This window comes from Lissotriton vulgaris, chromosome 5 (genome assembly GCF_964263255.1).
Source record: "Lissotriton vulgaris chromosome 5, aLisVul1.2, whole genome shotgun sequence".
NCBI lineage: Eukaryota > Metazoa > Chordata > Amphibia > Caudata > Salamandridae > Lissotriton > Lissotriton vulgaris.
Genome location: NC_141693.1, coordinates 21518876 through 21534829, shown reverse-complemented (window position 1 = coordinate 21534829; position 15954 = coordinate 21518876). Strand labels below are relative to the sequence as shown.

At 38.5% G+C, this 15954-nt stretch overlaps 1 protein-coding gene across 1 annotated transcript; it reads right to left on the bottom strand.

Annotated features, from left to right (window-relative positions):
- Positions 1-2723: 2723 nt before the first annotated feature.
- Positions 2724-15717, bottom strand: LOC147710022 (uncharacterized). The gene is made up of 3 exons (XM_086919920.1): positions 15277-15717; positions 13798-14013; positions 2724-3111 (listed from the first exon to the last, which is right to left on the bottom strand). The coding sequence occupies exons 1-3, from the start codon at positions 15715-15717 to the stop codon at positions 2983-2985; spliced, it is 786 nt and encodes a 261-aa protein (XP_086776046.1). The 3' UTR covers positions 2724-2982.
- Positions 15718-15954: the final 237 nt, after the last annotated feature.

Here is a 15954-nt window from a genome sequence, read left to right as displayed (position 1 = left end):
CTGTGGCAGAGGGTAGAAAGGTAGAGGGTTAGAGCATTAGTAGAGGGGTAGAAGAGGGATAGTAGAGGGCTATGGGGTTGGTAGAGGGGTATTAGAGGGCTATTAGGATTAGATGTGCATTGGGTTATAAGGGTAGATGAGGGGTATAAGATGTGTAGAGTGCTAGTATATTTTTTGAGGAGTGTTAGTATGGTGTTAGAGTGGTAAAGGGATAGTAAAGGAGTAGATGTGTAGATGTGGTGCAGTATATGTGTATAAAAGGGTTAGTGTATGTGTTGAAGAGTGGTAGTAGAGGTGTTGTTTAATGTAGGTGATATTTTTGATACAACCTTTATTGAAATGTGCTGTTTAATTTGTAAAGCAATGTAATGCATTACAATTTTAATAGTATGTAATCTTATGAGTTTCCAATTTAAAGGAGACCTGTAGACTGTTTATTGTACTATAAATATTTTTGTAAACGTACTCTACTAGTATGTTTAGTAGGAAGTAGGTTAAATGATGTAACTCACACTTAATAGCATATATTAAAGTTCTATAATCTAGATTTGTCCCTATGAATGTATTAAAGTACATAAAGTTAACAAACAATATGTTATTAAAGAGTTTATGTTTATAGTGTTAGTGGGATAGTAGAATGGTAGAGTTGTAGTAGAGTGTTAGTGGGGAAGAAGAGGGATATTAAGGCGTAGTAGTGTAAAAGGTTAAAGGGCTACTAGAGTGTTATTAGAGGTATGCTGGAGGTTTATATTTTTATATGTGTAGAAGGGTAGAGAGTGCTATTTGTAAATATATTGTTGTTGTAGAAGGGTAGAGGAGTAGTTTAGGTGTAGAAGAGGGTATAAGTGTTGAGGGTTAAACCATTATTAAAGGGGTAGAAGAGGGATAGTAGAGGGCAATAGTGTTAGTAGAGGGGTAGTGTGGTATTAGAGTGCTAGTAAAGAGGTAGAAGGGTATTAGATGGGTATAGGGTTATAAGGGTAGATGATGTGTATAAGAGGTGTAGAGCGATAGTAGATTTTTTGAGGATGGGTAGTAGAGTGGTAGAGGGTTTGAGTAGTAAAGGAGTAGATTAGTAGAAGCTGTGTAGATGTGGGGTTATATAGGTGTAGAAGAGTGTTATTGTATGTGTTGAAGAGTGGTATTAAAGGGGTAGTTGAATGTAGGTTTGATACAATTTGTATTGAAAGGTGCTGTAGTAGTAGCTAAGTTGAATTTTTTTTGATGAATTTGCAAAGCAATGTAAAGCATTACAATTATAATAGTACTAGAAGCCCCTCCCGACGTTGTCCGGGTATGAATTGCTGCCGGCCAGTAGTATATTGTTTTGTAGGATTTCGTTTTGATAGCATTTCTTATCCTTGACAGCCCTGTGAAACGCTCCGATTCACAGTGCACTGCTGATGCACTTAAGAGTGCGCGTTCAGTAGTGTGTGAACTCGAGTTTCCCTACTTTATTTTTCCTTGCAATATTATATAGCGTGAACTCGACAACATGACATGAGCACAATTTACATTACAGAAGAACACATTCATTTGTGGTAGGCACGGGGAAACAAAGTGATTTGCCTGGAATCACCTGATGTTGAGCTGATGCCGAGATTCAAACGTAGCTCCCCAGTTCTAAACTTCGCAATTCTAGAACTTGTGGCGGGAGGTGTGTCTAAAAGTGTATGTCGGTGCTGGCCATCAATGAGAGAGTCCTGTGCATTTTTCAAATCGGTGGTGAAAAAATAGGAGTATGTTACTGGAGATGTGGGCCGCCGTACCACCAATGTACTTACCGGGTTAGAGTAAACACCCATTATTCCGCAACTTTCTTTCCGCATACCATCACTCCGCATACTTTCATTACGAAAGTACCATGACTCCGCAATGCCATTATAACGCATGGCATTATATTTTATATGCTTTTACCACAAATACATTTACAACGAAATTTGTTGTAAATGCATGCATGGTAAAATGTTTATAGTGTTAAAGGGTTATTAAAAAGGTAGAGTTGTATTAGAGTGTTAACGGGGAAGAAGAGGGGAAGAAGAGGGGTATTACATGCTTAGTAGTGTAAAAGGTTAGAGTAGTTACAGAGTGTTATGAGAGGGATGATAGAGGGTTATTTGTTTATATGGGTAGAAGGTTAGACAGTTCTATCTGTTAATCTGTTTGTGGTAGAAGGGTAGATGGTTAGTATAGTGGTGGAAGAGTGTATGTGTATAAGGATAGAGGGGGATAGTGTTAGTTGAGGTGTACAAGATGGATAGTAGAGGGCTATAGGGTTAGTAGAGGGCTGGAGGGTTATAAGGGTAGTAAAGAGGGAGAGGGCTATTAGATGGATAGAGTTAGAAGTGTAGATGAGGGGTATAAGAGGTGAAGAGCGGTAGTAGAGTGTTTGAGTAGGGGTAGTAGAGTGGTAGGGATAGAGTGGTGTTAAAGTAGTACATTTGTAGGTGATGTGTAGAAGTGGGTTAGTATACGTGTAGAAGAGGCTTAGAGTAGGTGTTGAAGAGTGGTAGTAATGTAAAGCATTAATATTTTACTAGTATATAATCTTATGATTCACCCAATAAAATGTATTTATTTTAAGCATACCCTACTAGTTTCTTTATGAGGCATTAGGGTAAAACATATAACTCTCACGTAATATGAAATAGTAATTTTGCATAATGTATATAAATTACCAGCGGTGTACTAAAGTAAGTAAAGTAAACAATTACATTATTAATAAAGTTGAAAATGTTTTATTACATTTGTACTTTCTTTGTGAAAACAGTATTGTTATGAAAACAATATTCCTTATTTTTGCAAACCATTCTTAGTCGAATTTTTTTGGTCATATTTTAATCTGTTGCAATATCTTTAATGATTTCTGTAATCACTCCATTGCAAAATACGACTTCACATTTTAGTGGTAAGTATAGCATAAGTCCCTCCGATAATTTCTCCACATCAGTGCTGATATTAAAATAGTCCATAAGAACATTGTTAATTAATATCCATGGATTGAAAAGTGTCTGTACCCAGTACTTGTGCAGTTATGGTACTTTTTTCCTGTTCTGTATTTTTTATTCCATATATTTGTACTTGTAATGTTTCTGTTGGAGGTTGTGTTGCCTGTGAATATAAAACAGAAGCAAGCATTAGGTTAGTAAAACATATTTTTTCCAGTAACATAATCCTATAGAGTTGAGTGTTACATAAGTTAATAATTTTGTATTTTTTATAAAAAAATTAATAGTAATATAAAATCAAAAAGATACATTTTATATATTATTATAATGTACTTTTTGCAATATAATAACAGTGGACTAATCTAAACATATAGATTTTTTTGAGACAGTTAATATGATATGCGGAAGTAACATCCACAAGGCTTCCGATGAAAGAACTTTCCAGACTGTTTTATAGTTTTATGTCTCAGAGATCTCTGAGTTTAATCCGGGAAGGTTCTTTAACCGACATATTTACCAAAGCAAAAGACTCCTACAGCCCTGAGTATGTCTTAGACGCCATGTCCCCCGTGTATGTAAGAAAGATCTACCTGCAATGGAGATACGGCTCGCTACCCTTGAGGTCCTTTACTAAATCTTGGGACAGTAACTCGGAGCTGGCTAACTGCCCAGCATGCAATTACAAGCTGGAAAGTGACCTACATGTGGTCCTGTTTTGTAGAGCCTACAGTAAAATCAGGAGCTACTGGCTGGTCCCTTATTTAAGGAATTTGGGCTTTCGAAGTTATGCCCCAGCCTACAGAGTGCTTAAGACTTATTTAACACCTCCAACTGTGTTTGTCATGGCGAAATTTTTGACGGCAATGTGGAGAGCACGCGCAAGAATTATAAAGGACTCTAATGCGGCACGATCTACTAATTCTTAATTCAAAATGTACTCACTCCTTTAGACTGCAATCATGAACTTTTAAAACTTTTAAATACTGAACTCATCTTTATAGTTTTTATGGTGTGTTTATTGTATATCTTTTATGATCTGTAACGATCGAAAAAAAGAATATTTGAATTGAATTGATATGCTATATATTACTAATAATGTTTTTTTATTTGTTTTTTAAAAAATCCTAAAGTGTCAATAATTTTAATAATGCTCCTATACGTTTGGAACAAGGGAGTAGGGCTAGAGGGGTATTAGAGGTTAAGAGGGATAGTAGATGGCCAGATGTTTATTAAAGGTGTAGAACAGTGGTTCCCAAACTTTTCCGACCCATGGCTCCCTTTATCTATCGACTGTTGTCCGCGGCTCCCCATCATGTTACTTTTTTTTCCGGTGAGGAGGATGCAAGCCCAACCTCTGGAGTACTCGTATTTTTCTTCTCTTTTGGCTGGTGGCTTACCACAAAATGTGGCAGGACACAAAACCCCAAACAGTAAATAAATAAATGAGCCAGTTGGAGTTGCCACCTGACCGGTTTTAGCACCACCAGTTTTTTTGATGTCCCAGCTGGTCCAAGATAAATTTTGTATAGCTGTTATGATCTGTATATACTTCAAACGCCATATATAAATTGAGATCACTTTTAAATGTATTCTAAAGCTGTGTTAATGATCTGTGACTGATAACTGAAGTAAGCACCATCATGCAGTGCTGTTACCTGTTGAGCCCTGTAGCTGACACAGGAGCAGGCCTCATCAGCGCTGTGTGCTCACCTTTGAATGGACTCATGCGGATTCATGATTTACACATGTAAGCCAATTTTATTATAGATGAGTCAGGTTTATACACACATGTGTGCCATCACATTCCAAAACTTTTACAGGGTGGTGAACATTTGAAGAAATGAGGGAGTAAGCAGGTTGGAGTCTTAATTTTTTAAAATAAGCCAACTGACAATGTAATATTTTGTTTGTATTGGCAGAAAAGATTTCAACTTACGCAACATAGTTCTCCAGTAATTCCAAACACCCTCCAAACCTCCGCGGACACTCACAGCTGAAAATGATATGACCCCAACAGTCTCTCATTTCCCAGTCATGCCAGCTGAAGGCTTCTCGGATCGCTCTTAGTTTCCAAGTGAAACAGAGAAGTAGCTGCAAGGCCTTGGAAGTGTTACCAAGATAGCTCAAATTATGAGAATTATAATGGTTTTCATGAGAATATGAAAAAAGAATATACAGCACTCGCGTGTTGTACCTCCCCATTTGCTAAGCACCACCATCATTTTAGTTGATATTATTGTTGAGCTGATTATTGTAACAAGGCGATAGAAAAGGGGCGCTATCCTTCTGCTGGTATCAGAGCAGGGAGTGATTTAATATTTGTGTATTTCAGTCAGGGCTTGAAATGAGCAGGTCCGGTGCTCGGTTTGAAGGGAAGGACGACATGCCGTAAACCTGAGCGAACAGGCCCGGACTGGCAATGTCGGGCACCGGGCAATCCCCCGGTCGGCTGGATGGGGTGGGGGCCGTTTTTTTTGGCAAGGGGCCGGTTTTGGTGCTGCGGCCGATTTTTAGTCCGACCGGCGTTAGAAAAATAAATTAATAAATCAACGAAGTTTGCATGATCTCTCACAGACGGCATGCGTCTCTCTCCGTCGCGCTCCGTGCAGGGAAAAAAAGCAGGCACAACTCTCAATCTCTGACTCTCTCTGAGTCATTCATGCATAAATAATGGTGGCATGCACTTGTATATTTGGAGCACTGTGAGTGTGGGTGGGGGGGGGGGGGGGAAGGGAGTGTCGCGCTAGCGCGCAGCGTGCAGATATATGTCTCCACGGCCGCCGTCGCGTCTGTGCAGTCCCTTCAGTTAACCCATTTTAGAGTGGGGCCGCCGGTGGCGATCATGCGCAATAAAAAGTGTGTGTATCCGGTGGTGAGGCCAGGTCGAGGTCTCGAGGAGCATTCCAGAAGTAAGAGGCCCAGCAGAGACTGCAACGACGTCAACTCAACACTCGACACCTTATCAGCCTTCTTTACCATCATTTGTAAGTCTATTCCCCCTCAAACATAACCACCTCGCCCTTGACTTTCATAATATTGTGCATAGCCATTTAGACTTTATTTTCTTTATATTTTTCCCCTTCAGAAGTCTATTGTTGCTGCTTTGCGAATAATAATAGGCCCTATCAGCACTATATTACTGCTATCATTGTTGAGCTGGTGAGTCTCTAAAGGTTAGCCACAGATATTATTGTATTGGACGCTTTCTTTTATAATTTGCCTTTGTAACACCAGTGTTATCTGACAGGTAACTTGTCGGCGTTCTGTGGGTCAGTTTCTTTCCCGGAGATTTAATTTTTAACTGAACACTTTGCCACATGCTGTCCCTTTAATAATAGTTTTACTTCCGACGTCCTGTTCTCCTTTATCTCAGGCTCTCGAAAAATTGCCGCATATCTTAGTGAGTGACGCATGTCCGTTGTGACAATTGGTTAGTCGAGCAATAGTTTTTACATAGGGTCATCTATGTCTTTTCCATGGTGATTCACTGGCTCCTAGATAATTGCTGAGAGCGCTGGGCATCGGTGATTATTGACAGTAAGGGCAGCTACATCCGGGCACTCTTCTTTTTTGTCTCTATTAAGAGGTCTCATGGTTATTGCGATCAACCTGATGTTTTCTATCGGCTGCGGATTTCAATGTGTAAGAGTAATGCATTTATGCTGCCTCATCTGTTTCTATTGTCAGTCGAATCCCCCATTCATTTCAGGACGTTACAATCGCTCTCTAACATATTTGGTGGTTCTAGGCACTTGCACTTTAGGATACGTGGCACGATCGGGATGTGTGGATGTTTCACTTGGTGGTAATTCGTTTTATCACGTGCGCTCCTATTCACGGTAATCTCTGGGATATCCGGGCCTTTTGTTTTTCTCTTTTTTGTAAGTTTTTTTTTAGTTTTTCACTATTGGTTTTTCTCAAATTGGGTCGGCCAATAGACACAAACAATGTAAATGTTTTTTATTTCATTTTGTAATATATTTCTATAGAGCTTATATATTTCAACACATTCCAGAGACTACTCAAGTGTTTTAGTGGCTTTCCAGAAGTAGGCGCTCCAGTGCTGAAACGCACATGGATGATTTAAGATAACCAATTGTTAAGCCACATATCTTCCCCCAATGGAATACCACTGAATTTAATGCCCAGAAGCACCAAATGTATGGTGCATTCTTTAAGTAGTTGCTTTTTTGTGTCCCTTGCTTTCAGAGTGTGGATGAAATTAGTGTGATTGCAGACACATATGTAGAGTGCATGGGAAATCATGAGAGATATTCTATTTTCTTCATATTTCATTATCAGTTTTTTTAAATTGATATTTGAATAAACAACATTGTCTTGTCCATATTTCTTGTGTTGCTCTTTCATGTTTGTCATAACTGTATCTTTCAATTGCGGTGAATATAAATATAGGAGCTGCTGTAGGTCTTGTTCACTTCTACTTTTATGCTAGTCATCACTAAGGAAGGCCTCCTTAGCCCAGCAGGCTGGGTGCATTATATTAAAGGTGAGGACATAAGTGCAAGCTTATGTGTTTAGTGGTTCATAGGATAACATGTGCTGGCACCCGGCATTCCTGAGGTCGGCCAAGAAGAAACACATGTAGTAAAACACTGTTTTACTCAATGTTAGATAATAATGTACAGTACATTTGCTCCCCAATCCTCCAGAATTTCAAAGCTAAAACAATTCCAGCAGGCCTTTCCAGGTAGGTATTCTCACACACTGGTATGACAGCAGGTTGTGTCAAAGGCATAGCTACCATTGGTACAGCAGGTGCCCTGAGGGGCCCATCGAACCCTGATAACCCTAACAGAGTCAGGTGGGACCTTTTCCATGGTTGCACCAGAGCCCATGTCATCCATGCTGCACCGCAAGGCTAATTCACATATTTTCCTCACATCTGTTAAATAATTAACAGAGCAAAGACTTCTGTTGGGCGTATATCTTCTCCACCACAAGTAAATTAATCACGAGAGAAAGGCCTCAGCATTAAGAAAAGACATTAAAACCTGAACCATTACTACACACCTGCAAACTCATATGAAAGGACAGATTTGACAGGAAGCCGTGGAAAGGCGCAGCAAATACTGCAATCCTCGGCTGTACATAACACCGTCACTTGTCCACTCTGCTTTCTAGTCAAACACTACAAAATATTAACTACATTTTGAAATATTAAATTGTACAGGAGTTTTTATTTTATCTATTGCTTTTTGTATAGTGTTCTGACTTCTTTAAACCTTTCCCGAAGGGTTTTGCGTATTGACCTGAAGAGTTTGTCATAACTCTAGGCACACTGCCCAAGATTCGCTTCATAGCGCTACTGAGAAGGAAGTGTGGCCCATAAGGGCTCCCACTTATTCTGTGGTACACACGGTGGGGGCTGGTTGGCTTAGGGAGCAAGTGCCTCTGCCTGTTTTATTCCCTGCTGCCGACTACTGTACGGTGACTCACTCACTACTAGTGCCTGTCTGTCTGTCCGTGTCCGGCGTCCAGTCGTTTGTGGGCAGGGACGGGATTAAACAAAGGTAGAGGCCCTCTGACCCCCTACCCACCTGCCCAGGGCCATGTTTAAGCAGCGCACTAGCGCCTGAACCAATGGCCCCCAGGGCCTCTGAGTGTGGATTTAAAATTGTGACTCTGTGACTGTGAGCAGGGCAGGCCTGATGTTGGTGAGCAGGGGCCAGAGCGGACGACTAAGGTCATCATCCACTATTTACTGTGCTTTGAAAGTTAAGACAATTGAATATGTAATGAAAAATGTGCTGAAAAATTCAACATTTTGGTCTGTCTTTTTCCAAAACCCCCATAGTAGCGGTCGGGCTCGCTCGCTTGGTGCCGGATGGGGGCTGCTTTGGCAAAAGTTGCCAGGGCTGCTTTCAGTTCCCAGTCCGGCCCTGTGAGCGAACCGCACGGCGCTCACTCAGATTTGCAAATTAGCACAGTACATGATCAGGGTATTATTGTGATATGTATTCAGAGGAATGTTTAATTAAAATAAGCAGCTGCGCCCCTCTTCCAAGGCCTATCTCTCCGTTGCATCTTTATACACTTGAGTCACCTTCATTCACAGCTTGTCTTAAGATACACATGAAGGACCCGTTGTGGGAGTGCAGGGGTGAAGAAGTCATTTGCTGTTCTGGAAATGCACAAGAACTTTTAAAAAACGATTTCACATTTATAATGATTCCCCGATTTTTTTGGTAGAAGCCATTGCTACAATCACTACAGAAAACAGGCCGAAATAACGCTCGGCATTCCGGCCCTGATGGTTTGTACCTGGCCCTGCACACGCTGGTCCAGACCCATTCATGGCGCTGACAAGAGAGGCTTTCAAAACTCCCTCGCAAGACATTCCCACTCGGCACATGCCTTTACTGGGGCAAACGTGCAAATACTATGTTTTAGAACTGAGGCGCACTGATAGAACCTGCTACCAGTACCTTTCCTACATTCTCGAGAAGTGCGCAGCGCCCCAGGCGAGTTCTGCCGCTGCGCACCAGGGTGCCGCGGCGCACAGTTTGGGAACCACTGGTGTAGAAGATATGTACTAGAGGTGTAGAAGTTTAGAGCTTTAGAAGGGTAGTAGAGGGGTATTGGAGGGCTAGGAGATGGTTAGTTGAGTGGTATAGGGTTAGCATAGAAGTAGGGGTTAGTTGAAGTTTAGTGTGTTAGAAGCTGTTTAGAAGAAGGTTAGAAGAGAGGTATAGTTTTAGAATAGGAATATCCTAGGGGCCTCATTTATGAAAAGTGACGCATCGCTGCGTAAAAACAGCGATGCGTCACTTTTCATTGCGCACTCCTTGCGACACCAATGATGCGTCATATTTAATGTATGATGCATCATGTCGCAAGGACTTACAGATACATCAGTATTTCAGACGTATCTGTAAGCGCAAAAGTGACGCATTGCTGGAGTGTGTCACAAAAGTGACGCAACTCCAGCAATGCGTCCTTTCACATGGGGAAAGCCCCATGTGAAAGGGCTTGCGTCAGTCTTACGCCTACTGTGAGGCAGGCGCAAGATTTTGACGCAACAGCATCCTAAAAGTGAAGCAGTGAAATCTCATAGATTTCACTGCGTCACTATTACGAGGTTTTTTGCGAGGGAACGCCCCCTCTGCATACATTATACCTGACGCAGGTATAATGTGGCGCAGGGGTTTAAAAAGTGACGCATCTACCTAGATGCGTCATTTTAAATATGGCGCAACAAGGCGCATTTTTTACGCCGCTGGTGCGTCACAAAAAGTGACGCACCGGCGGCGCAAAACTGACGCAAGGCCTCATAAATAAGGGCCCAGGTGTATAAGGTTGTAGAATGTTTTTTATGCAAATTTTGTTTAAAATATATGGCGTTCTTATTCTTGGTACTAAAATTAAATCAAATGAAAGACGAATGTCTGACTAAATATCGAAATCAAAAATATCGAAATACAAAAATATCGGAACAAAAATATCGAAGTCAAAAATATAGGAATCCTATCCCTAACAAGGTAAGTACAAAAATATCGAAAAAATAATATTGTAGTACAAAAATATCGAAATTAAAAATATCGTTTTTTTAAATGTATTAATAATAATGTAAAAATAATTATAAAATACATATAATGTTACAAATATTAAATAAAAATATTAAAACATAATAAAAAAATTAAAACGAATACATATACATTTAAAATAAATTAAAAACTTAATAATTAAATGTAATTTTTTTTTATTTCATTTAATTGATTTAATTTAAATTTATTTTATTTTTACCCTGTACGACTGTACCCCAAAAACACAAAACTGACCCTGAACCCTAAAAATACCCCTTTACCCAAAAACCCAAAACTGACACTGAACCCTAACAATATCCCTGTACCCCAAAAACCCAAAACTGACCCTAAACCCTAAAAATACCCCTTTACCCAAAAACTGAAAACTGACCCTGAACCCTAAAAATACCCCTTTACCCAAAAACTGACCCTGAACCCTAAAAATACCTCTTTACCCATGAACTGAAAACTGACCCTGAACCCTAAAAATACCCCTTTACCCAAAAACTGAAAACTGACCCTGAACCCTAAAAATACCCCTTTACCCATGAACTGAAAACTGACCCTGAACCATAAAAATACCCCTGTACCCATAAACTGAAAACTGACCCTGAACCCTAAAAATACCCCTTTACCCATGAACTGAAAACTGACCCTGAACCCTAAAAATACCCCTGTACCCATGAACTGAAAACTGACCCTGAACCCTAAAAATACCCCTTTACCCAAAAACTGAAAACTGACCCTGAACCCTAAAAATACCCCTGTACCCATGAACTGAAAACTGACCCTGAACCCTAAAAATACCCCTGTACCCAAAATTAATTCATATTATTTAATTACCAATTAATTATTAATTAACAATAACTATAAAGTAAATATATTAGCACATTTGCTGTAATTAATTTAATTTAATAATTAATATTATTTTGCACAATTAATTAATTAAGAATAACAATAAATTATATATAATAAATTACTTAATTAATGTAATTAAATAATTAATAATAATTAATTACCAACTAATTAATAATTATAAATATGTAAAAGAAATTATAATAATTAATTAACTAATTAATAGAAATTAATTACCAATTAATTATTAATTAAAATATGTGCAAACATATATCAATTAATTAATTAATATTAAATGACTTCCCACCCTATTCCCCTATGAACCCATAACCCGCTACAGAACATATTTATCAATTAATAAATTAATTAAAAATAATTAAAAATTAATTCTCAATTAATTAATTAATAATTCCTACTAATTAATAATTATTTACCATAATTAAATTACTTCCCACCCTATTCCCCTATAAACCCACAACCCGCTACAGTAGTAAAAGACAATATTTAATAAAATAACATTAAAAATAAATAATAAAACATAATAAATACAATATAATATACACTAAATTTATTTAAAAATTGATATTAGTAACATCAAAGTTATTAATTTCGATATTATTAACATCGATATTTACAACTTCGATATTACTGATATCATACCAATATCGATATTTAGACTGTCGATATTACTTACCTTCGATATTTTTGTATTTCGATATTTAAACTTCGTCTGTGTACCCTTCAAATACTATTGTTTTTGTTATTTTTAAATAAATGTTCATGCGTATTGCTATGCATTATTGACATGTTGTTTAATTTTTAATTTAATATGCGGCTGGTTTAGACTTATGTATTGCGTTTTAGCCTCTGCAATACTATGCTTTATCTTTTAATTTTGTTTAGTATACTTACCTATCCTAGTAAGCATTATATTAATGTTTCTAGAGAATGTACAGTAGTTTAGTAGATATAGCACGGGTACTTATAGTACGGCGCATGGTCCAGCAGCGGGTTGTGAATCCTTTCTTGGCTGCTCGCGGACATGCAAACATCTCACTTTTTTTTTTAATGTAAAGAGTGTCTGCAAACACTCCCACAGCAGCTTGGACTTGGAGAGACTCTGTCATTTCCGGGCCATTTCAGTGATCTAATGGAGCTGCTGGGGTATAGGAAGAGGTGAACAAAGCCTTTTTAACATGCTAACGGTTTTTTAAAGAACTGCGAAGTGCTCGGGTGCAGCTGGAGACACAGGGAGAGTAAGACACAGGGAGAGTGAGACAGAGAGAGGGGGACAGAGAGAGGGAGACAGAGGGAGGGAGTTAGGGGGAGATGGCAGGAGAAGGAGATAGAGTGAGGGGTACAGAGAGAGTGAGATATAGGGAGACAGGGGGATGGAGTTAGGGGGAGATAGAGGGAGGGAGACAGAGGGAGTGAGACAGAGGGAGGGAGACAGAGGAAGGGAGATAGAGGGAGAGGGAGACAGGGAGAAAGAGAGAGGGAGAAAGAGGAAGACAGTGTGAGACAGAGGGAGGGAGATAGAGGGAGACAGGGGGAGTGAGTAAGAGGGAGGGAGATAGAGGGAGATAGAGAGAGGGAGACAGAGGTAGACAGAGTGTGACAGACAGAGGTTGACAGAGGGAGACAGACAGAGGGAGGAGTGTGATAGAGGGATGGAGGCAGAGGGATGGAGAGAGAGGGACAGAGGGACGTAGACAGAGTGAGGGAAACAGAGGGTCAAAGACAGAGGACAGGAGACAGGGACAGAGACATAGAGAGACAGAGGGTGACAGATGGAGGGAATACAGAGAGAGGCAGACAGAGTGAGGGTGACATACAGAAGGAAACAGAGGCAGACAGAGCGAGGAGACAGAGAGAGGGAGACAGAGGGAGGGAGGAAGACAGACAGAGTGAGGGAGACAGAGTGAGAGAGAGTGAAGGAGAGAGGGAGAGAGAGAAAGAGAGAGAGAGATTGAGCGAGACTGAGCAAGAGAGAGGGAGACAGAGAGACAGGGAGTGAGACAGTCAGAGTGAGTGAGAGAGAATGAGACAGGGAGAGAGGGAGGAAGAGGGAGGGAGATAGAGGGCTAGAGAGATAAAGACAGAGGGAGTGAGACAGAGAGGGTGAGAGAAAGAGAGTGAGAGAGAGAGATAGAGAGATGTGTGTATGCTGGGTCTTGTCGTTGAGCGGAGTGAGGCGTCCATTGCAGGGTCTTGTGTTCAACTTGATGGGCAGAATTTTTTTGCTGCTTTAGCCCCGGCCCCCTCACCCACTGACCCCGCCCCCACCGGTGTGGCCCTTGGCCACAAAACATCCGTTAAATTTTTCCCCTGATAGAAAGTTTGTGAGTAGCCATGAGATATAGCATTCACCCTGAATATATTGGATAAGATAAGTGTAGCATGTAAATGAGTTTGTTTAGAGACTATATAAAGTAAAAATGTGTACTTACTTGAATTTGGCTGTGCTTTGTTGTATTTAAAATTTTCTCGTTGTTGAAATAATGCACTTTGACATGGCTAATTTGTACATATTGTCCAATTTGTATGTTGAAGTTAGTTGCTTCCCTCCATAATGTAATTTTTACGACGTCTGCTGCATCTTTTAGCGTAATAGTTTTCAAATTTGTTTCTTGGCCGCAAATAAACAATTGTTTAATTTCTTCTTCCTAGAAAAATAAAAATATTGTTATATTTTTTGTTATTTGGTTATTAGGAGTGATATAGTGAGTTAGTGAATTTGATTTAGAGTTAGTTATTGATATGTTAATATTATTAGTGATAGATATTTTGATGAGAGTTAGTGAGATAGAGTATGTTATTTGAGAGTGATGTAGAGTCACTTAATGATAAAGATTTAAAGAGTGTTATAGTGAATGTGACTTAAGCAAGAGAGTGTTGCAGAGTTATTGTGATAGTTTTAGTTTTAGAAAGTGTGTGATACAGATAGTATGATAGTTTTAGAAGTGCACAGATAGTTACATAGTGAGTTAGTTGTTGATATTGAGTAAGCTACTATATTTAGTATGATAGAGTGAGTTATTGATAGAGTAATTGAGTGAGGAAGTAAGAGTGAGTTAGTGAGATACAGATTTTATTTAAGTTATTTATGTATTAATTTATGCATTTTGTGATAGTTTGAGATCGCTTGATATGCAAGTAAGTTTATAGCTTTTTTTAGTGTGCTAGTTATATTGTAGGTATGCTTGTACAGTGAGTGAGGCAGTTGGTTTGTTAGAGATTAATAGAGGGATAGTGTGCGAATGAGTTAGTAAGAGAGTGCATTTTAGAGCGGTTGTGATATAGTGTTATTTATTTATTGAGTGCTAGAGATATTTTATGAAGGGAATTTGAAAGGTAGATATTTTGTTAGTTTTTTATATAGATTATGGTATAGTGCATGATTGAGAGAGTTAGTTACTTAGAGAGATTGTGATAGTAAGTTTGAGGAAATGAGATATATTGTTATATATATTGATAGATGTACTCAGTTAAAAATGTTAGTAATAGATAGTGTTTTGGTATTGAGATGGTGTATGTTCTTATAGATATATTGTTCGAATGTTTTAGTCAAATAGAGTGTGAGGCAGTGATAGTAAGTTAGTTATACAGAATTAAAGATTTATTGAGATAGTGATAGTTTTAGTTTTGAATATGTAAGATTTTTTGTGTAGGTTTATGTGCTAAATGTGTTATAGGTAAGAGGTTAGAGGTAAGAGTAGAGTATTGTTTGAGAAGAGGTGTTGTGTTTAGTTAGTATACAAATCGTATTATTGAGATAGTTATATTTTTAGTTTTGACATGTAAGAGTGTTTGTGTAGGTTTTTGTGCTAAATGTGTTATAGGTAAGAGGTTAGAGGTAAGACTTAAGAGAGTATTGTTAGTGAAGAGGTGTTGTGTTTATTTAGTATATAAATAGTATTTAGACTTACTTCTGCAACTGTTCCGCAAACTGTCATTAGAGTTTTCAAGCTTTCTTCTTTTATTGTTTTGATTGGTGATGCTGGAGGTGCTGGTGGCTGCAATATTTTTTCGGCCTCTTTCACTATGAATTCTGACAATGCCATTGGCAGACACCTTGCAATTTTGGTTTGCTTATTAATAATAATTGTATTATTATTTCCAATGATAAAGTTCCGAATGAGTAACCCATTTTTTTCTTTTGTTTGATAGTACAAATCTTCGTTGTAACAAGTAGCTTTGATTGTACCTGTAGTATCTGCCAATGCCATATGATATAATACTTTGTTGTCTTGTCTTGCAGTTGTATAATATGTTTTTGTTGAACATTTAATCACATTTACTTTGATAGTTTTTTGATAATTGTTGTTGTCTTCAGTTGTCTTGTTGATAATGTCTTGAATGCAAAGCATCTGAAATGAGAAAAAAATTGTTATTTATCAAATTGTTACCCATAATGCTTTGTGATCACTATAATAGCATTCTATTGTTCCATAGTTGTGTAATATTTCATTTGTGTATATGTGATCTAATAATGATTGGTAGTTTGTTGTGCCAAGTGTTTATAAGTTGTCTGCATTGTAATTGTTTTTCCATAAATTGTTGAAGTAGTCTACTATTTGGACATTTTGTATCTAAATATATGTTAA